This window comes from Schistocerca cancellata, chromosome 3 (genome assembly GCF_023864275.1).
Source record: "Schistocerca cancellata isolate TAMUIC-IGC-003103 chromosome 3, iqSchCanc2.1, whole genome shotgun sequence".
NCBI classification, from domain to species: Eukaryota; Metazoa; Arthropoda; class Insecta; order Orthoptera; family Acrididae; genus Schistocerca; species Schistocerca cancellata.
Window position 1 is genome coordinate 230,212,199 of NC_064628.1, and position 23,354 is coordinate 230,235,552.

Consider the following 23,354-nt stretch of genomic DNA (forward strand, 5'->3'; position numbering starts at 1 on the left):
ACAGCAAGGGTCCCAACACACTTCCCTGGGGCACACCTGAAGTTACTTTTACATCTGATGGTTACTCTCCATCCAAGATAACTTGTTTTGTTCTCCCTACCAAAAAGTCCTCAATACAGTCACAAATTTCACTTGATACCCCATATGATCGAATTTTTGAAATGAGCATAGGGCAGTAACGAGTCAAATGCTTTTCAGATATCAAGAAACACTGCATCTTCCTAGTTGCCTTGATCCAGATCCTTCAGTATTTCATGTAAGAGAAGTGCGAGTTGTGTTTCACATGATCGATGTTTTCGAAATCCAAGCTGGTTATCATTGAGAAGGTCATTCTGTTCAAGATACCTCATTGTGTTTGAGCTCAGAATATGTTCTAAGATTCTACAACAAATCGATGTCAACAATATTGGACGGTAGTTTTGTGGGTTAGTTCTACTACTCTTCTTGCAGATGGGTATGACCTACACCTTTTTTCCAAAAACTGGGCACAATTTTTTGTTCGAGGGATCTATGATAGATTACAGTGAGAAGAGTGGCTAACTCAGCCGCAAATTCGGTATAGCATTTGACGGGGATTCCATTGGAGCCTGGAGCTTTGTTCAATTTTAACAATTTCAGCTGTTCCTCAACGTCACTGACACTAATACTTATTTCTTCCATCTTTTCATTGGTACGAGGATTAAATTGGGGCAATTCTCCTGGTGTTTGCTTTGTAAAGGAACATTTGGTTGGTCGGTTGATTTGGAGGAGGAGACCAAACAGCGAGGTCATCGATCCTGGAACATTTGAAAACGGAGTTAAGCATTTCAACTTTTGCTTTGCTGACCTCAATTTCAGTTTCTGTCTCATTCACTAGAGACTAGACACTGTGTTTTGCGCCATTATCACCCTGAACAAAGAACCAGAATTTCTTTGGAGTTTGTGAAATGTCATTTGATAATATTCTGTTACGGTAGTCACTGAAGGCATCACGCATTGTTCATTGCGTTATTAGCTTTCATTCACCATAAATTGAATTTAATGTACCATGGTGACGTGTTTGTGATAAATCTTCAATGTGAAGTTGTCTTGAAATAGTATACTGGCATAACACGCAATTAAATACAGCGTCTTCCAAGTTATCGAAGGTACGAGTACAGCAAAGAGCATTACCCTAAATATACTCCTCGTTTTGAGCGGAATGCTTCAACACCCAGCAATTGCCTTTAATACGGGTTTTATAAGCTTTGGCTAGACGTATATCTTAGCGTGTAAGGCGGAAATTTAAATGATAGTGACTAGTACACATCAAAGATTTTCGGTTTTAAAAACAGCAAAGGCAGGAAAGTAGAAGAGAGTATTGTGTGCCGACTACCTCCTATACAGTGCGTTAGATAAATGCAAATACTGTGAAAAGTGGCAGCCCAGCTATTAGCTCTAAATCGGTGTGGCACGAGTTTTTGTTCGCATGTTACTACCTTGCGCAAGAGAACATCGACCATGCATATGTTTATGGCAAGCCTTAGTTTGCTCTATATCTACTGGATTACAACGACTGTTTTGCCTAAACAGTCACAGCGTCAACAGATTTTTGTAAACACATCGAACGTAATTTTTATTACCGACAGGGAATACCTCAGTATTGCCATAGACACTGCCCTTATACGCAACGGATGGGTGCGACGAAAACTTTGGTTAGTGCTTCGAAGTACTTATTTCTCGATCTATTTATCTTTACAGAATTTGACAATATGTAGTTAAGTTCTAGTGCTGGGGTAATTTTTAACCTTTTATCATTCACAAAAGAAATTTGTTGCCTAAATAAATTCGGTACCTAGGGTTTAATTAATAAAATGGTCATAGGTATTTTTCTTTACAGTCCCATATTATAGTTCGTATGAGATGTACTAGCACAAAAAGAGTATCGCACGCAACTTAGTTGTGGCAATATCATCTCCCTTTTAGTATACAACCTTTTTATTTCTTATAACTGATTCAGCATGTGATATTATGGAGCACTTGTGGCTGGAAGGGATATAATATTTCAATAGGTCACCCGGCAGTTGTGGATGTCGTGGTACTGATGTGACTGGAAACCAGAATTATAAGTCATTTTATTTATGGTGATATGTATGAAAGAGTATAATGAGATGCAACTCCTTCATAATGGTAAGAGATCAACAGGAAACACGACACCGTGGTCTCTGGTTTCTTTAACTATCAAGAGATTGATGTCATTATCAAAAATGCAAAATAGATGAAATAAGCTTACATGCTTTTTTGCGCATAGATCTGGACTAGCCCTCCATTTTGGTGACAGTTTACTGTCCACAACTGAATTTCTTTCAGATAAGTTTTTAAAAAGCTGGCCTGGCATTTGGGAAGAGTGAGTTTAAATTCGTCTTCCGGCCATTCGTATTAGCTTTTCTGTGAATCTGCTAAATAAAAAAAATCTGCATGGGGTGGTAAGCCATTATCTTCCTATCTATTTTAAACCAAACTGTATGTCAGTGTTTGATAGTCATGTTGTTCAATGTGATTGTCAAAGTGGAGGACTGTTATCATTGACATGTAACCACGAAATCACAGTGTGTGCTCTGTAATAGAAAACACAGTAATATTGTGTTATGGAAGCTGTAGAACATCGGTATGCAGAACCCCTTGTGATGTCTTAACTAAGAAGCCAATCTTAGACACTTTGTCCTAATCTTCATCATCTGCAACACAAAGTATCTGTCATAAGGGAGTCTTGAAAGTTGTCCCTCAACAGTGCTGTGAATACTAGTCACTTAGGATATGGCTACATTCTGTAACAATGCTTACCACTTCCCATAAGTAGTAATTATACAAATTACCTTCAGACACTTTGTTTTCTCATGATGACTTACAAGAAGGCTCTGCAATGCAAATTGTGCAACGTACTTAACATGTTCTTTGCTCCAAGCATACAAACCACACACACCATATGTTGTAAAGTAGACCTCTGCCTCATGGTCTCTGGTTACAAAACACTATATTGTTTTCATATCCAGCCCCCATAACAACTTCCATATCACAAGCATTGTAAAAATTTCTGTTACATAATCAGAAATACGGAAGCGTCCGATCCCACCCGTCTGCTTTGACCCATGATGTCACAAATATGGCGGAAACAAAAACAAACACACACTTTCCACAAGAAGCCTAATGACACTAACGGGAAAGTGCGGGAAATGGGGTGTTTTGGGTGGGGGGCCAAACTAAATATAAACAAATTTAGATGCCTTGCGTAGCTACAACGTGTAAGTGAAGACAGCCATGCATGAATACCCACCCACCTCCCCAGGGGTCGTAACCCCTGCAACCCATAGAAGATAAAGATGCTTCAGTAGCTGATTAGTGTTTTGTGTCTTTTTAAAAAAAAAATCTCACGGGATAGAACGAACAGATCAGAAAGATAAATATAATAAACTAAAACAGAAATTCGAGGAATCAGATAATTAAAATAAGTAATAAGTGTTTTTAAATTAAAAAAAAAAAAAAAATCTCACGAGATAGAACGAACAGATCAGAAAAGTAAATGACGTCACACACGACAACATCCATAAGTCACGGGTCAAAGCCGACGCGTGGGATCGGACACTTCTGTCGTTTAATGTTTTTTTGTTTTTCTCACAGCAAATTTTATTCACCATCACTATTTTCATTCTGATACTCATACAGTTAACCTAACAGTTTTATGATGTCATGATTAATATGTATGGGCAAAGTTATTCTTTTTGCGGAACCATTCGTTTTGAGATAGTTCTTATTGAACTAGTTCAAATGAACTATGTAGTTTATAATAAGACAATAAATAAGAGCACCTGGAAAAGCCTGTAAACTAATAAGTCAGAGAACAGTATTTTATTGCCTGTAATATACTAAGTATGGAGTATCGCTCTGCATGCACTTGGTATTAGTATTTTTGACTGCTAAAAGTCCTATATCATCTATTGATATTCATGACATGCTCTCCACGTTATTTAAGTAATGACAAATGTAATCGTTGCTGGCTTAAACCATTTTAACCCTTATCTGTAAAAGTGGTCCATGACTGAAACTGGTCGATATTTGGGTTTAAAATAAAAGTAGCTTATGGCCAAACATGCATTTTATAGTTTTTTTTTTTTTTTCTCCAAATCAAACACTGCCATGCACTATAAGATTCAGCGGGTCGACAGAAGTGTCTGATCCCACTCGTCGGCTTTGACCCGTGACATCATGACGGCACGGAGTTTGGTTTGTGAGTGTGGTGTGTTTGTAGATGACGTCGTGTTGTGGTTTGTTGTGGTTTCTGGTGGTATGTTCAGGATTTTCGTTTGTGTGGTGTAATGGGCTCAATTTGCTTTTGCTCATTATCCAGGATTGTTCGAGTGTCGGCTTTGTTTGTAGTGGAATTCGTTTCAGTGAGTTAACGATTTTGTGTGAAGGTTAATTTAGTGTTGTTCGCTGTACATCATGTGGTAATTTTAGTAAAATTAATAGATTGTTGTTTTTGTTCAGGAATGGATATGACGGATAAAATTAACAGTGCGCAGGTCAAGTGAAGTGTTCGATACCAAAGTGTGGCTGTGTGTGTTGATATTGGTATCGGGAGATGTTTTTGAGCTATATAGGCCAAGGGAAGTGTTGGATCCTAATTTATGGGATCGGGAGCTGCTGTTGAGCTATATAGGTCAAGGGAAGTGTCTGATTCCAGATGATATTGTGTTTAGTGGTATTTGGGGAGTTTTGTGAAGTCAGTTTTTTCGTCGTTTTGTGTGGTTTTGTATGGGGGTGGGTGTCTAAATTTGTTTATATTTAGTTTGCCCCCACCCCAAAACAACCCATTATCCGCCCTTGTCCCGTTAGTGTCATTAGGCTTTTTGTGGAAAGTGTGTGTGATTGTTTTTCGATGTATTTTCGTCCTTATACCGTGTACGTACCGACTTTATGTGCGCCATATTGGAATCGTGGTTTATGGTCATTTCTACCATATTTGTGACGTCATGGGTCAAAGCAGACGGGTGGGATCGGACGCTTCCGTGTTTCCGATTCAGCAATAGCAGCAGGGCAGTAATATAAGTATCCTCTTAAATATTCCCTCACAAAAGACTTTTTTTTTACCATTCATATTTTCTGGTAGATTGTTGAATTGGTTAATAAAATCAACAGGGTGCGCATTACCATATTATTCAAAATCACTAAATTCCTTATAATGAACACAAAAAGATAAATTAGACTTTTCATACATGTGAGGGGAGAGTGGTGAGACTTGATCCATTTTTTACATTTTATTTTTTAAAGCAGTTGGTATAAACATCAGGAAAGAACTAAAATGTGTAATAAATAGTCAGTTTTTAACTCTTTCTGTCCCTATTTTTAATTCAATCCTTTGCCATTTACTATCATCATAAAAAATTAAAAACTAAAGCCATGCGGAATAGATCAAGTCTCACCATATGTGGGACACTTGATCCCTTTTACGGAGAGACTTGATCCGCCACTTTATTGTGCTAAATAAAACAATTTATTCATTAGTCAAACCAAATTTTATTTTGTCTATAAGATTTATAAGAGGAACTGAGGTTTACTAACAAAAGAAATTCACATAATAACTTTAGGAAACAAATTCATTCATGATCTCTAGAGGCATGCTTGAAGTGCAATTTGTAGCCTACAAAACATGTTATGAGATCATAAAAAGTCACTAAGTTATCAAATATATATAACATTCACCATGGCGCTTGGGGGTCACAGCACCAATTTGCGACACCTGAAGATGGGCTTATAAGAGCCCAAAACCAGTCATGTGATAATAAAAGAACGTTACAAATGAAGTGGTATTTTCAACCAGTTTTCATGTTTATAGCTGATCCTCAGTAGCATTTTTGTGTTTGCTATACCATCTATAGATTTATCATCTATGCTTAAAGTGTCAGGAGGTGGCAGATGTAAAAGGACAGGGGTCTTTTAATAGTCGGCAGTTCGAACATAGGGTGAATGGCAGCTGTTTCCCTTAGGGAAATGGCAGCAAGGGACAGGAAAGGACATATTCCAGTAGCTAGTGAGGGGACAGAGTGCAACCAACTGCAGATTGTGACACATGTTGGAACAAATGATGACTCTTGTCAGGGCTCCGAGGTCGTTCTTGGGTCATTCCAGTGGCTGTTGGAGAAGGTTGAGAAGACCAGTGCTGTGTGTGGAGTTTCAGTGAAGCTCACAATTTGCAGCATTGTCTCCATAACAGATAATGACCCTTTGGTTCTGTCAGCATTGTACCATTCATCCAGAACCAGAACTTTACCTTAATGATGATCCACTCACTATAATGGGCACATATCGATTCTTAGGACTGATTTTCAACACTTGATTGTCGTGACTTCCTCAACTTTGTCTTCTTAAGCAGAAGTGCTGGCAGCACCTCAATGCCCTCCGCTGCCTGAGAAACACCAACTGGGGTGCAGATCGCTCTACGATGTTGCAGCTGTACAGAGCCCTTGTTCAATCCTGCCTTGACTATGGGCAGTCTGGTTTATGGTTTGGTGGCACCCTCAGCATTGCATTTACTCGATCCAGTGCACTACTGTGCATTCACCTAGCAACAAAAGCTTTTCGGATGAGTCCAGTGAGCAGCATCCTGGTGGAGGCTGGAGTCCCTCCATTGCAGGTTAGGCGTGCACAACTGTGCGAATCCGAATCACCGTCTCCTTTTCTTACCTACAGCGGTTCATCTCTCGCATTGGCGGCCCAGGTCAGGGCTTCCAATTGCAGTTCGTGTCCGATCCCTTCTTTCCGAACTGGAGTCCTTGCCTTTACCACCTATATTTGAGGTCCATTCATGTACACCTCCATGGTGTACACCTAGGCCGCGGCTTCACCTGGACCTTTCACATGACCCTAAGGAGTCAGTTAACCCCGCGGCCCTCCACTGCCATTTCCTCTCAATTCCCCCCCTGCGGGTTCGGGGGTTAGAATAGGCCCGCGGTATTCCTGCCTGTCGTAAGAGGCGACTAAAAGGAGTCTCACATGTTTTGGCCCTATGTGATGGTCCCCTCTCGGGTTTGACCTCCATCTTTCTAAATTATTCCGAAGAGCGAGCCAATTGGGGAAGGGCGCCTTACATGGTGCACTGTATCCGTCGTGCAATTAGACCTTTAGCCGGCTTTCACGTCGTTGCAATGGTGTCCCGCTCGTTTTCGATCTTTAGGGCGGGGATACGTCCCTGGGTGCGATTACCACGCTGCCCTCTGCAGTGTTTCTTTTAACTGCGACGACGACCTTGGACAGTTTTGCACCTAAGATCCAGCACGGTAGCCAGTCCGTTGTGGTGGGGCCGCCATGTACCCTCTTGGTTGTAGCCCCCTGACAACACAGGGATCGCTCTACTGATGCCTGCGCCGTTAACTCCCCACGTATGCCAAGGAGTAGATGCCTATCCTCCTGGGGTATCAGGACTCCCGGCAACGGCCATCCTGCCAGGTGGCCTTTGCTGTGGCTGGGTGGCGCCCGTGGGGAGGGCCCTTGGTCGGAGTAGGTGGCATCAGGGCGGATGACCCGCAATGAAGCGTGGTACATCATCTCTCGCTGGCGGCCAGCCGCCAGCAGTCTCTAAGCGTTCTCGGGCTCAATTTAATGCTCAGAAGTACGATCCGAAAACGTTCCCCTCCCTGGCCACGCCGTGGGAAGAGCGTAAGTCCCAGGATGGAGGTAACAGTTATTCGCCCCGATTCTTAGTTTGCACGAGAGCTGATGGGGAGTCTTTTCTCTCCACAAAGCCTCAGTTCTTCGTCGAGCATTTAGAGGACAAGTTTGGGGAGGTGGAGGGCTTGTCTAAAATGCGCTCTGGCTCAGTACTGATACAAACGGCATCCTCCGCCCAGTCACGCAGGTTACTTGCTTGTGACAAGTTGGGGGATGTTAACGTTACTATTACTCCACATAAGAGTTTAAATATGGTCCAGGGTGTTATTTTCCATAGGGACCTCCTTTTGCAGTCTGATGACGAGCTGCGCGCCAACTTAGAACATAGAGGTGTTCATTTCGTCCGGCGCGTTCATCGGGGTCCGAGGGACAATCAGGTTGCTACCGGTGCCTTCATCTTGGCCTTCGAGGGTGATACGTTACCGGAAAAGGTCAAGGTGATGGTCTACCGATGTGACGTCAAGCCCTATATCCCTCCCCCGATGCGGTGCTTCAAGTGCTGGAAGTTCGGCCATATGTCTTCCCGCTGCACTTCCAGCCTCACATGTCGAGATTGCGGACGCCCATCTCATCCCGATACTCCATGTGCCCTGCCTCCCATCTGCGTCAACTGCGGGGAGCACCATTCACCTTGCTCGCCAGACTGCAGAATATTCCAGAAAGAGCGCAAAATCATGGAATATAAGACCCTGGACCGACTGACTTATACTGAGGCCAAACGGAAATACGACCGATTACATCCAGTGCGAATGACAACTTCCTACGCCGCTGCTACAACACCTGTGCTAGCCCCATCAGTTTCGCGAACTCCTCCTGCCCCCTTGCCAGTGGGGGGCTCTACCCACCGGGTTGCTCCTGTGCCACCTACCTCAGGAGCAACACCATCCCCCCCATCGGGGACGTCGGTCCCCGCTTCTAAGCCGGAGAAGTGTCCAACTTCTTCGGCTTCTCACGCTCGCAAGGGGTCCGTTGGGTCCCTCCCTTCCCAGGTTTCCACCGGCGGGAAGGCTGACGATAGCCAGTGGCGTAAGTGCCCACAATCTGCAGGTCGAAGGGCTTCCCGATCCTCCTCAGTCCCGGAGACTGAATCGGTGAAGCCCTCCCAGCCAGTTAAACCCAAGGAGCAGCGTGAGAAATCAAAGAAGAGCAGCTCTAAGCCCAAGGAACGCGCGGTGGTAGCCACCCCATCGCTATCTTCTAGCTTTGCGTCTGAGGACGAGGTGGAGATTCTGGCGTCCGCTGAGGACCTCGATCTCGCCGGTCCCTCAGACGCCGTGAATAGCAATAGCAGTAGCACGGGTGCTCAATCGGAGGCAGCAGGTGACCCAGCGGCGTAATCTGCCGTCCCAGTCCCGGCACGCCTTTCTCAGCCATGGACAAAACCATCCTCCAGTGGAACTGCAGCGGTTTCTTCCACCATCTAGCTGAGCTCCGCCAACTTATCAGCCTTCACCCTTTCCTCTGCATTGCTCTGCAGGAAACTTGGTTTCCAGCAATGCGCACCCCCGCCCTCCGTGGCTATCGGGGTTATTATAAGAACCGAGCAGCTTATGAAAGGGTGTCTGGTGGCGTCTGCATCTATGTCCTTAACTCTCTTCACAGCGAGTCTGTCCCTCTACAAACAGCTTTAGAGGCTGTCGCTGTTAGGGTGTGGACGCCGCAGGCTCTTACCGTCTGCAGTCTTTACCTTCCACCGGAGGGTGATGTCGCGCAGCATGTCCTGGCTGCGCTGATAGCCCAATTGCCGCCACCTTTCTTATTACTGGGCGACTTTAACGCCCATAACCCTCTGTGGGGTGGGTCAGTGGCAACAGGTCGAGGCGCCACCGTTGAGCATTTATTGTCGCAGCTCGATCTCTCGATTTTGAATGATGGTGCCTCCACACACTTCAGTGTGGCGCATGGCACCTACTCCGCCATTGACCTTTCAATCTGTAGCCCTAGCCTCTTACCATCTGTCCACTGGAGTGTGCATGACGACTTGTGTGGTAGTGACCACTTTCCGATTTTTCTGTCACTACCACAGCGTCACTCTTCTGGGCGCCCTAGCAGATGGGCTATGAATAAGGCTGACTGGGACTTGTTCTCCTCCACTGCCGCTATTGAGCCTCTCTCAACTGATGCCATTGATGCGGTGGTTACATCGGTCACCGCCGGCATCGTCACTGCCGCCGAGTCTGCCATTCCCCGTTCTTCTGGGTCCCCTCGGTGGAGGGCTGTGCCTTGGTGGTCGCCTGAGATCGCTGAAGCGATTAAAGATCGCCGGCGGGCGCTCCAGCGTCACAAGCGACATCCCTCCATGGACCACCTTATCGCCTTCAAACGGCTGCGTGCGCGGGCCCGCCTCCTTATCCGCCAAGGCAAGAAGGAGTGCTGGGAGCGGTATGTGTCCACCATTGGACTCCATGTCACTCCATCGCAGGTCTGGGCCAAGATTCGACGGGTCTTCGGCTATCGGACCCCTGCCAGCGTCCCTGCGCTCTCACTGGATGGAGCAGTTTGTACTGACTCCGACGTCATTGCAAACCGCTTAGCAGAGCATTTTGCTATGAGTTCCGCTTCTGCGAATTACCCCCAGGCCTTCCGCTCCATTAAAGAGCGGATGGAACGTCGGAGCCTTTCTTTTCGCACCAACGCTTCTGAACCCTACAGCGCTCCATTCAGTGAGTGGGAATTTCAGAGTGCCCTTGCCGCTTGCCCTGTTACCGCTCCCGGGCCAGATCGCATCCACTGTCAGATGCTGAAACACCTTTCAGTGGACTGCAAGCGACGCCTCCTCGACCTTTACAACCGTCTCTGGGTCGAGGGTGAGTTTCCTTTGCAATGGCGGGAAAGTATTGTCATCCCCATTTTGAAACTTGGAACGAACCCTCTGGAGGTGGACAGCTACCGTCCCATTAGCCTCACCAACGTTCTTTGCAAGTTGCTTGAACGGATGGTGAGCCGGCGCTTAAATTGGGTGCTGGAGTCTCGGGGCCTTCTGGCTCCGTCTCAGGGTGGGTTCCGTAAAGGCCGCTCCGCCACCGACAATCTGGTGAGCCTTGAGTCGGCCATCCGTACAGCCTTTGCCCGCCGTCAGCACCTGGTCGCTGTCTTTTTCGACATGCGGAAGGCATACGATACGACATGGCGTCATCACATCCTTTATACGCTTCATGGATGGGGTCTTCGGGGCCCTCTGCCAATCTTTATCAGAAATTTTCTGTCGTATCGTACCTTCCGCGTGCAAGTCGCGGCCTCGTATAGTTCCTCCCTCGTCCAGGAGAACGGGGTACCCCAGGGCTCTGTCCTCAGTGTCTGCCTGTTTTTAATTGCAATAAACGGTCTCGCTGCGGCAGTAGGAAATTCTGTCTCCGCTTCCCTGTATGCTGACGACTTCTGTCTTTACTATAGTTCTATTAGCATTGCAGCAGCTGAACGTCAGCTACAGGGCGCAATCCGCAAGGCGCAGTCTTGGGCTGTAGCGCGTGGTTTTCAGTTTTCGGCTGCCAAGACCCGCGTTATGCATTTCTGCCGGCGCCGAACGGTCCATCCTGAGCCGCGGCTTTATCTTGCCGACGAACTTCTTGCTGTGGTGGAGACCCACAGGTTTTTGGGTGTCCTTTTTGATGCCCGGTTGACTTGGCTGCCTCATATCCGGCAGCTTAAACAAGCGTGTTGGCGGCATCTCAACGCCCTGCGTTGTTTGAGCCACACCCGCTGGGGCGCCGACCGATCTACCCTGTTGCGGCTCTACCAGGCGTTAATCCAGTCTCGCCTGGATTATGGGTGCCTAGCTTATGGCTCAGCATGCCCATCTGCGTTGCGGGTGCTGGACCCAATTCTCCACAGCGGGATACGCCTTGCCACTGGTGCTTTCCGCACCAGCCCTGTGGACAGCGTCCTAGTGGAGGCAGGTGTACCTCCACTGTGGTTCCGACGCCAACGTTTGCTGGCCACTTATGCTGCCCATGTTTTTAGCTTGCCCGGGCATCCAAATTATCGTGTCCTGTTCCCGCAGTCAGTCAGTCGTCCATCTGCCAGACCGTCGGCCCCGGTCGGGTTGTCCGATCGCCGTACACGTCAAGGAGCTTCTCTGCGGGCTTGGGTTTTCCCAGTTCCACCTCCTTTCCGGGCGCCTCTGCATACACCCCCGTGGTGTGTTCCTCGCCCTTGCCTTCGGCTCGACTTGGCACAGGGCTCGAAGGACTCGGTCCCTCCAGAGGCCTTCCGCCGCCGCTTTTATTCCATCCTGGCCACGTATCAGGGCTCTGGAATTGTTTACACCGACGGTTCGATGGTTGCTGGTCGTGTCGGGTATGCGCTAACTCTAGGGGACCATTCCGAACAACGGTCCTTGGCGGCTGGCTGCAGCGTTTACACTGCTGAGCTAGTCGCCATCTTTCGTGCCCTAGAGTATATCCGCTCCTGCTCAGGTGAGTCCTTCGTTATCTGTAGCGATTCCCTGAGCGGTTTACGAGCTCTCGACCAGTGTTTTCCTCGTTCTCGTCTGGTGATGGCTATCCATGAGTCCCTGCATACTCTTGCGCGTTGCGGCCGCTCTGTGGTCTTTGTGTGGACCCCCGGTCATGTCGGTATCCCGGGCAATGAACATGTTGACTGCCTGGCGAAAGAGGCCACGAGTAAACAGTCTCTGGACGTTGGCCTCCCAGAGACTGATTTGCGGGCAGTCCTCCGCCGAAAAGTTTTTGCGCTTTGGGACGCTGAATGGCGCAATCGGATCATGCCCAATAAACTCCGTGCCATCAAGGAGACGACGACTGTGTGGCGGTCATCCCTGCGAGCCAACCGCAGGGACTCTGTCGTCCTTTGTCGGCTCCGCATTGGCCACTCCCACCTGACACACAGTTATTTACTGCGCCGGGAGGACCCTCCTGTATGTCGCTGCGGGGCGGCTTTGACAGTGGTCCACATTTTGTTGGCCTGCCCCCTTTTAGCTGTGGTCAGGCAGACATTTGCGCTGCCTGATACGCTCCCTGCCCTCTTATGTGATGACCCTGGTATGGCTGACTTAGTTTTCCGTTTTATTCGGGTAGGGGTTTTTATTATTTACTCTGAGTGTTTGTTCTGTTCTTTTGTGTTGATTCTGGCCATTGGCCTACGATTTTACGCTGAGTTTTTAATGTGTTCTCGGTGGTTGGCTTTTCCTTTTTATCTCTATGGTCGGCCAACCACTGTCACACTCTGTGTGATTTTAATTTGTTTCGTCTGATCTCTGTAGGAGTATTTCTTGTCCTGTGTCGTCTGACGTCTTTCCTGTTGTTCGTTTTTTATTCTCTTTGGGTGGTTTTACTTTTTTTGGAAAAAGGGACCGATGACCGTCGCAGTCTGGTCCCTTTAATCCCCCCCAAACCAACCAACCCTCTCAATTCTTGACACGTACTGAGGCCACGAAGTGGTTTACACTGACAGCTCGATGGCTGATGCTCACGTTGGCTTCACGTATGTCCATGGAGGACATATTGAACAACATTCCTTGCCCGATGGCTGCAGTGTTTTCGCGGCTGAGCTGGTGGCTATATCTCATGCTCTTGAGCACATCTGTTCATGCCCTGGGGAGTCGTTTCTTCTATGTACTGACACCTTGAGCAGCCTGCAAGCTATCAACCAGTGCTACCCTCGTCATCATTTGGTAGCGACCATCTGGGAGTCCATCTATGCCCTGGAACGGTCCAGTCGTTCAGTGGTGTTTGTGGGGACCCCAGGTCACGTCGGAATCTCAGGCAACAAACTTGCCGACTGGCTGGCCAAACAGGCTATGCGGAAACCGCTTGTGGAGATTGGTTTCTCTGCAATTGACCTGTGTTCAGTAATACACCACAAGATTTTGCAGCTTTGGGAGACAAAAGGTCATAACCTCAGCACGCACAACAAACTGCATGCCATTAGGGAGACTATGAATGTGTGGCAGTCCTTTATGCGGGCCTCTTTCAGGGACTCTGTGGTTCTCTGCTGGCTCTGCATTGGCCACGCGTGGATGATACACGGCTGCCTCCTGTCCTGTGATGACCCACCTCTGTGTCAGTGCAGTGCCCGACTAACAGTGGCCCATATCTTGGTGAGCTGTCCTTCTTTGCCTGCCCTGCGATGGACTCTTCAGTTACCAGATTTGTTGCCATTAATTTTAGCTTTTAATTTTAATTAGCTAATTTAGTTTTATGTTTTATACGTGACAGTGGGTTTTATCGTTCTATATAAGTTTTAGCACATGTCCTTTGTCCCTTTGTATTCTCCACTCTAATACTTTTAGGGTGGATGTTTTTGTGTATCACAGAGTGTCTGGCTTTTCCTTTTTATTCTTGTGGTTGGCCAGCCACTGTCATCTGCGCTCTTGTTTTTACCACTTCTACCTGTTTCTTGCTTCTCTCTGCGGTTTCCTTTTCCTGTTTTGTCCATAGTAGTGTTGGGTGTCCTGTCATTCTTCTGGTTCTTCCTTTCTCCTGTTATTGTGCTGTATGTCTCCTTTTTTTTCTTCTTTCCCTTGTGTAATTATTTTACTGTGAACAAGGGACCGATGACCTCACAGTTTGGTCCGTTACCGCCCCCCACCCCCCATCCCCCACCCCTCACCCCCTCTTTTAAACCAACCAACCCTTTGGTTCACCAGAGTTGAGAGGAAGGACCGAACCAGAGACTTTACAGGTTCTGTGATAAGCTGTCTGCGACTTCCTGGACTTGTGCTATAAGATTGAGAACTATAGGGTGCCTCTAAATGGGTCAGGTGTGCACTACACGTCAGAAGCTGCAGGTAGCTGAAGGTGTATGGAGTGGGCTTAAGAATTAGGTGACACTCTGTCCAATTGAAACTGAGGGTAGCAAAGCGAAAGTTGAAATGCTTAACTCTGTTTTCAAATATTCCTTTACAAAGGAAAATCCAGGAGAAATTCCCAATTTAATCCTTGTATCACTGAAGAGATGAATGAAATAAGTATTAGTATCAGTGGTATTGAGAAACAGCTGAAATCGTTAAAAATGAACAAAACTCCAGGCCCCAGTGGAATCCCTGTCAGATTCTATACTGGATTTGCGACTGAGTTAGCCTCTCTTTTAGCTATAATCTGTTATAGAACCTCCTTGGAAAAATGCACAGTTCATGTCCGACTACAAGAATGGTAGTAGAAATGATCCACAAAACTACTGTCCAGTATCCTTGACATCGATTTGTTGTAGAATCTTAGAACATATTTTGAGCTCAAACATAATTTGGTGTCGTGAACAGAATGAACTCCTCAATGCCAACCAGCATGGATTTCAAAAGCATTGATCATGTGAAAGCCAACTTGCACTTTTCTCACGTGTCATACTGGAAGTTTTGGATCAAGGCAACAAGATAGATGTAGTGTTTCTTGATTTCCGAAAAGCATTTGACTCAGTGCCACACCTACACTTATTATCGAAAGTATGATCATGTGGGGTATCAAGTGAAATTTGTGCCTGGACTGAGAGTCATTGCAAGATGTATTGAGTAACTTCATATGTGCTCCAGGGAAGTGTGTTGGGAGCCTTGTTGTTCATATTGTATATTAATGATCTTGCTGATAACATTAATAGTAACATCAGGATTTTTTGCAGATGATGCAATTATCCATAATGAAGTATTATCTGAAAGAAGCTGCATAAATATTCAGTCTGATCTTGATATGATTCCAACTTGGTGCAGAGATTAGCAGCTTGCTCTAAACGTTCAAAAATGTAAAATTTTACACTTCACAAAACAAAAAAATGTGGTATGTGATGACTGTAATATCAATGACTCACTATTGGAATCTGCCAACTCATACATATACATGGGTATAACACTTTGTAGGGATATAAAATGGAGTGATCACATAGGTTCAGTTGTGTGTAAAGCAGGTGGTAAACTTAGTTTTATTGGCAGAATACTGGGGAATGTAGTCGGGCCGGCCTTAGCCATCCAGGTGCCCCTGCGAGTCGTCCAGTTGGCGCCCTTTATTGTATAAATAGCGAACCTGGCAGTGCTTTGCAACACGGTATTTGACTGTTTTCTAGAAATTGTCTTAAGTGGTTAATGGCGTCATCTTATGATCATAACATGGTTTTTTCCATCGTAAATTTGAGTATTTTATTTTTTTAAATGGAAATGAAATCCAAATAATCTGAAAGCCCGCTAAGACGCTCCATGTGAGTCTTGTGTAGCCTGTGACGTCAGTCCAGCATGCTGCTGTCACTGCGATCTATATCTCTAGCATTAAGTACTTTTGGCCACGTACCTACATCAGAAACATTGTATTCTTTTATTGCAAGAACGTTGATACTTTCATCGACCACAGATGTCATGTGTTGATTTTGACTTGGAGAAATATCAGAGGTTTCATGCAAAGATGTACTGCGCAGGTCAAATTGATCACCTTCAATAAGTGATTGTATATTTTTTGTGTATAATTGTTCACAGTCTGAAGAAATATTTGCTGATACATGGACTTTTGATTCACTATCTGAAGTATTTGCCTTAGAATTTCCTTTAAGGTACTTATAAATATTCATGTGCTTTTTAGTTTCTTCAAGAACTTTTTCTTTTTCATCTTTTCTTTTCCGATTTTCTGAACCAGAAAGCTTTTTTTTAATCATTTCCTTCTCTTCTGGCATGATTTAATAATTTGACAAATTATTGCTTGGACACTGCTCTATTTCGCGACCACAATATTCGATCTATAACAAATAAAGAAATTCACCTATCAGTAGACGTAACTAGAAAAAAACCTGAACTGAAAGATAAAAATGTTTTTCGCACTTACCAGAAAATTAAAATGTTGACACAGTCACGACACTCGTTTCACTCACAGTTATTCCGCCACGAAAACATGACCGCTGCCTCCGACTCTTACTGACAATTACTGACATGCGGGTGCAAATCGTAGCGCTGCCAACATATGCTGTCTAACAAACATTGTGTGGCGCTGTATTATTTCAGTACGTTAGGGGAGAATTCTCTATGAATGCAGTGCACACATTGCATGATCTATTAATTAATGTACATGAGTCATTAAGTCACAAATATTCGATATAAATACATTCGTATTAATTAAATCATAATGTAATGTATATTTCACAGTCTGTATTTTCTTTTATTTGGAGCGACCGGTAGTTTCTGTTGTGAACGAGAGATGGTGCGGCTGCATGGGCTCTTCCTTGTTGCAGTTCTTGAAACAAATAAGAGAGGCGCTTTCGTAGAGCCCATGCTAGCCCGCGTCAAACATGGATGGTTGCAGACAATACGAAGATTGCATTCAGCATGATTTCTCTTCTGCTACCCCGAATTCATCGCGCATTCGTGAGATTAGCGACGTATGTTGAATGAGACTGAATAATATTTTAGTTTCGTGAAATGGGTGATGGTAAATTGTAATTTTTTTTTTTTTTTTTTTTTTTTTTTTTTTTTTTTTTTACATGCGTTTAGTATGTGGCGCCCCTTGGGCCCCGGCGCCCTGGGCGACCGCCCGGGTCGCCCCACCCTAAAGCCGGCGCTGAATGTAGTCAGTCTACAAAAGAGATTCCTGACAAATCACTCATATGACCAGTTCTAGAATATTACTTAAGTGTGTGGGACCCGTACATGATAGGACTAGCAGGGGATATGGAACATATACAGAGAAAAGCTTTAGGAAGAGGTTTGTTTAATACTGAAGGAACTGAATTGGCAGAGTCTTGAAGAAAGATGTAAACTATCCTGAGAAAGGTTATTAACAATGTTTTAACAACTGGGTTTAAATGATTACTCTAGAGATATAATATAATCCCCTGCATATAGGTCACATAGGGATCTTGAGGATAAGATAAGAATAATTTTTGCATGCAGAGCAGTATTCAATCAATCAATTCACTCCATACGTGAATGGAACAGGAAGAATCCCTAATAACTGATACAATGGGATGTACTCTCTGCTATGCCCCTCAAGGTGGTTTGCAGAGTATAGGTGCAGATGTAGAAGTAGAAAGTGACAGTGTTACTTCCTCTCTTTATCCTGAAATGCATATTGTTCATTTTGTTTATGTTCATCGTTAATTTATTACACACTGCCAAACTCTAAAAATCCTTAACGGTTTCATTTGCTTTCTGTAACAGGAGTTCTGATGTTTATCAGTGACTATGATGTTGCAGTCATCTACATCTACATCCATACTCCGGAAGCCACCTGACGGTGTGTGGCGGAGGGTACCTTGAGTACCTCTATCAGTTCTCCCTTCTATTCCAGTCTCGTATTGTTCGTGGAAAGAAGGATTGTCGGTATGCCTCTGTGTGGGCTCTAATCTCTCTGATTTTATCCTCATGGTCTCTTCGTGAGATATACGTGGGAGGGAGCAATATACTGCTTGACTCCTCGGTGAAGGTATGTTCTCAAAACTTCAACAAAAGCCTGTATCGAGCTACTGAGCATCTCTCCTGCAGAGTCTTCCAATGGAGTTTATCTATCATCTCCGTAACGCTTTCGTGATTACTAAATGATCCTGTAACGAAGCGCGCTGCTCTCCGTTGGATCTTCTCTATCTCTTCTATCAACCCTATCTGGTACGGATCCCACGCTGGTGAGCAGTATTCAAGCAGTGGGTGAACAAGTGTATTTTCAGATTGCATTTCCTTAGGATTCTTACATTGAATCTGTCTGGCATCTGCTTTACCGATGGTCAACTTTATTTGATCATTCCATTTTAAACCACTCCTAATGCGTACTCCCAGATAATTTATGTAATTAACTGCTTCCAGCTGCTGACCTGCTATATTGTAGCTAAATGATAAAGGATCTTTCTTTCTATGTATTTGCAGCACATTACACTTGTCTACATTGAGATTCAATTGTCATTCCCTGCACCATGCGTCAATTCGTTGCAGATCCTCCGGCATTTCAGTACAATTTTCCATTGTTACAACCTCTCAATATACTACAGCATCATCTGCAGAAAGCCTCAGTGGACTTCCGATGTTATCCACAAGGTCATTTATATATATTGTGAATAGCAACGGTCCTATGACACTCCCCTGCGGCACACCTGAAATCACTCTTACTTGGAAGACTTCTCTCCATTGAGAATGACATGTTGCTTTCTGTTATCTAGGAACTCTTCAATCCAATCACACAATTGGTCTGAGGCCCTCTGAGTCTCGTGGACGAATAGCGCGAGCTGGGTTTCACACGATCGTCTTTTTTGAAACCCATGCTGATTCCTACAGAGCAGATTTCTAGTCTCCAGAAAAGTCATTATACTCAAACATAATACGTGTTCCAAAATTCTACAACTGATCGATGTTAGTTATATAGGTCTATAGTTCTGCACATCTGTTTGATGTCCCTTCTTGAAAACGGGGATGACCTGTGCCCTTTTCCAATCCTTTGGAACGCTACACTCACCTAGAGACCTACAGTACACCGCTGCAAGAAGGGGGAAAGTTCCTTCGTGTACTCTGTGTAAAATCAAACTGGTATCCCATCAGGTCCAGCGGTCTTTTCTTCTTTTGAGTGATTTTAATTGTTTCTCCATCCCTCTGTTGTCTATTTCGATATCTACCATTTTGTCATCTGTGCGACAATCTAGAGAAGGAACTACAATGCAGTCTTCCTCTGTGAAACAAATAAGGAAAAAGACATTTAGTATTTTGGACTTTAGTCCGTCATCCTCTGTTTCAGTACCATTTTGGTCACAGAGTGTCTGGACATTTTGTTTTGATCCACCTACTGCTTTGACATAAGACCAAAATTTCTTAGGATTTCCTGCCAAGTCAGTACATAGAACTTTACTTTCGAATAGCCCTCCTCACACTACATTTCGCTTCGCGTAATTTTTGTTTGTCTGCAAGGCTTTGGCTATATTTATGTTTGCTGTGGAGTTCCCTTTGCTTCCGCAGCAGTTTTCTAACTTGGTTGTTGTACTACAGTGGCTCTTTTCCATCTCTTACGATCTTGCTTGGCACATACTTATCTAATGCATATTGTACAATGGTTTTGAACTTTGTCCACTGATCCTCAACACTATCTGTACTTGAGACAAAACTTTTGTGTTGAGCCATCAAGTACTCTGACATCTGCTTTTTGTCACTTTTGCTAAACAGAAAAATCTTCCTACCTTTTTTAATATTTCTATTTATGGCTGAAATCATCGATGCAGGCAAAGATAATTTTTCCTCCATGTCTTCCACTGCCTGGAAAGTGATATGTACTAAGGAGAGAATTGGACACAATACATTACTCTGAGGAATACTTATGTTTATATATTGCTTAGCTGACAGTTGTTTTACTAAAAATTTATCTGCAGCAGATCTGTGAACAATCTCCATGTTTTGCAATCTGTTTCCACATAAGACTGAGACCACTCATTCACTGTTCCCCTTTTTACTAGCACTTATAGGTTGCTCAATAGTATTGTATGCTCAACATTGTCAAAAACCATGGACAAGTCTAATAAAATGCATGTAACCCCATGATTCCTATTAAGAGCTTCAGGTACCACTTTCGTAAACTCTGCTGTGGCCAACATTGTACGTCTTCCACTTCTGAAACCAAAATGTGCTTTGTTAAAGAGGTTGTATTTTTGGATGTAACTTATCAGTCTCTCTTGCATGATTACAACAGTTATTTTTGACGATGAAGATAGCAATGAAATTGCCTGTACTTTCCTGCTTTAGGTATTCTGGGGAAACACCTGAACTAAAAGATTCATTTATTATTTTTGTTAATGGAACATGTATGTTATTGTGCATGCCTTTAGAAGAAAAACAGAAACCTTATCTATGCCTGTTGTCTTCTTATTTTACTGTCTTTAACTTCAAGCTGTGTTATGAGAAACATCACTGTGCTTGCTGTGTAAGTCATTGTGGATGCTTCAGGTGTTTTGGGAAGATTTTGCTGCAGCTTCTCCACAGTAACAGAGAAATAATTAATTACAGAATTAGTTAATTCCTGAGAACTTCCTATAATTTTATCTCCATCTTTAATTTGTATGTTATAATGCCTGTTCTGCCTTTTCTAGTCTCTTGTTTTAATACCTCCCATACCGCTTTGCTTTTATTTTCTGCATTGTATATCAATTTATAATTAAATGATTTTTTGTTGCGAACAGTACCCTCCTGTATCCTTTTTTATACCTGAGACACTACTCAGCGAACTATGGATCAGTGCAGCAGTTTTGCAGTGAACTCGTAAATTTAAGTGTCTGTGATGACTTTCTAATACCCACAGTTATCTATCCAATTTTCTTATCTGCAGCAGTAGAAATGGCTACTTTTGGAAATGTCACCTCAAAAATGAATTTAAAAAATGTGCAAAACTCTGGGAAAATAACATCTACACTGCTTTCCATATACACTTCATCCCAGATTTGATTTGGCAATGCCCCAGAAAAAGTATGTGTCGTATGTTCTGAAACAATCCTTTTGTAGGCCTGTAATTTTGCAGGTTCCATTTCTTTAGCTTTATTATCTGACAATAATGATTCAAAATGCCAAGATCTCTTATAAATACTTTACAGTCTTCTCTGTCAATGTCCGCAAGTACCTGGTCTAAAACTGAGGCTGAAGTTTTTGAACCCCCGTAGCTGTGTTTACTATTTGTGCCACACTGGAAGTGCTCAACATGTTTTACTAATTTCACCCTCATCACCATCTCCACATACCTTGAAAAATGGTCTATTATTGTCAGAACAAATTTGTTACCTTATGTTGTTCGCCTAAAAGGTCCTAAGACATCAATCCCTAACAAAGAAAATGGACATGTCGCTTCTGGTAATTGTTGTAGCAATATCTGTTTCTGACTCAAATCTGCTCTCTGCGCACATGGTACACAATTCTTGACATACTGATCCACATCTACTGTCCTACCTCTCCACCAATACCTCTCCGCCACTCTCCTATTCGTCGCTCTCCACCCTCCGTGACTGGATAACACGTGATCATGTTCTTCCTTTAAAATCTCATCCCTCAACTTTGCTGGCACTACTACTCTTGGTCCTAACTTTGTTTCCCTGCACAGAAGACCATTGTACATATTAAATTGTGGCTGTGTCCGATACAATTTACAATCGTTGTCCGCGTCCTGTGATTCTAGCCATACTGCTAGGTCATAGCCTATGACTTCTACTTTTGCCACTTTCCTACTTAGTGCATCCGCGTTACCATGCTTCTTCCCAGGCTTGTGCACCACCTCATAGTCGAATTCACTAAGCCTCACAGCCCATCGAGCGAGTCTAGTGGACAGATCCTTCAACCCGAACAACCACTTCAATGCAGCATGATCTGTCACTATCTGAAATCTTCTCCCATACAAATAACATTTAAAATATGTGATTCCAAAGATTACGCTACGCATCTCCCCCTCAGTTGTTGAGTAATTCCTCTCTGCTGCATTCAACTGCCTAGACGTGTAGGCTGCAGGATGTTCTTTCCCATCAATTTCCTGACTAAGAACACACCCTTATGCTTGAGTCGATGCATTGCAAGCTAATATAAACTCCTTTTCAAAATCTGGAAACACAAGAACCGGACTTGATGTTAACACTTCTTTCAGTTTGTTAAATGCTTTCTGACACTCTTCTGTCCACTCAAATTTCAGACCCTTCCATAACAGTCGTGGCAACGGCTGTGCTAAATTTGCAAAACCCTTCACGAACTCCGTCATTACTGATAATATGACCCAGATATTTTACTTCTTCTAATGCAAACTGACATTTCTTCAGGCTCAACGTCAAACGAGCTGCTCTTAACCTTAACCACTGTTTATGTTGCTCCATACTACTTGAAAACACTGTAATGGCATCCAAATAGACCAAACTCTGCCGTGGTTTCAAACCCCTCAAGACACTGTCTGGCAACCTCTGAAATGTTGCCGGAGCATTTTTCAAACCGAATGGCATTCTAATGCACTAGTAATGGCCTCCAGGTGTGGAGAAAGCAGTTTTTGGACGATCCTCTGGAGCCACCTGTAATTGATGATAACCACTTGTCAATTCCATTGTCGAAAAGTACTGGCACTGCCTAAGTGATGCAAAGTCTCCGATATGTTTGGAATGGGGTATGCGTCCATTACTGTCTTATTATTGAGGTATCGGTAGTAACAACAGAACCTGTATTTCTTAGTTCCATCTGCAGATTTTTTAGGTACAACGACAATGCCTGCTCCCCAGCAACTATCACTATGCTCTATAATACCATCCGCAAGCTGCTGATCAATGAAATCTTCCACAGTTGGCTGCAAATACCTTGGTAAACTGTATGGTTTATGGTAAACCGGTGCTTCATTTCTTGTTGGTATCCTATGTTGAACTAATGGAGTTGCTGGTAACGGCCCTTGTGGAAAAAAACTAATCCTTAAATTCCCACAATAATTCTTCCATATGCTCTCTTTCTCCTCCTTTCAAATGCTTAATTTTGTCATGCAGTGCAGTTCTATCGGCAGTTAGTGGTTGATTGCTTCGCCTACCTCTCGAACACCAGTCTTCGTCAACTGGCACATCGAAATTTGCTACTGAAACTCCTTTTCTCAAATTCACGTCTACAGTGCTAAAATTATCCACGTTCATGGGAACTACTCGCCCATCGTTCCCCTCCTGTAGCGTACAACACTACGTTTCACAAAGCACACCCCAGTGAACCCAAAACTTCATTATCCTCCAATGGTTCAATAGCACATACCGTACCCACAGGTAGATTCGACTCCACACTTACC

General features: G+C 44.1%; 1 protein-coding gene across 1 annotated transcript in view; it reads left to right on the forward strand.

The window, feature by feature from the left end:
- Positions 1-1,226: 1,226 nt before the first annotated feature.
- Positions 1,227-23,354, forward strand: part of LOC126174862 (heparanase-like) — a 331,149-nt gene continuing 309,021 nt past the window's right edge. The window contains exon 1 of the mRNA XM_049921262.1: positions 1,227-1,673. Coding sequence (XP_049777219.1) covers positions 1,480-1,673 — 194 coding nt within the window. The 5' untranslated portion in view covers positions 1,227-1,479. The remainder of the gene's footprint in view (positions 1,674-23,354) is intronic.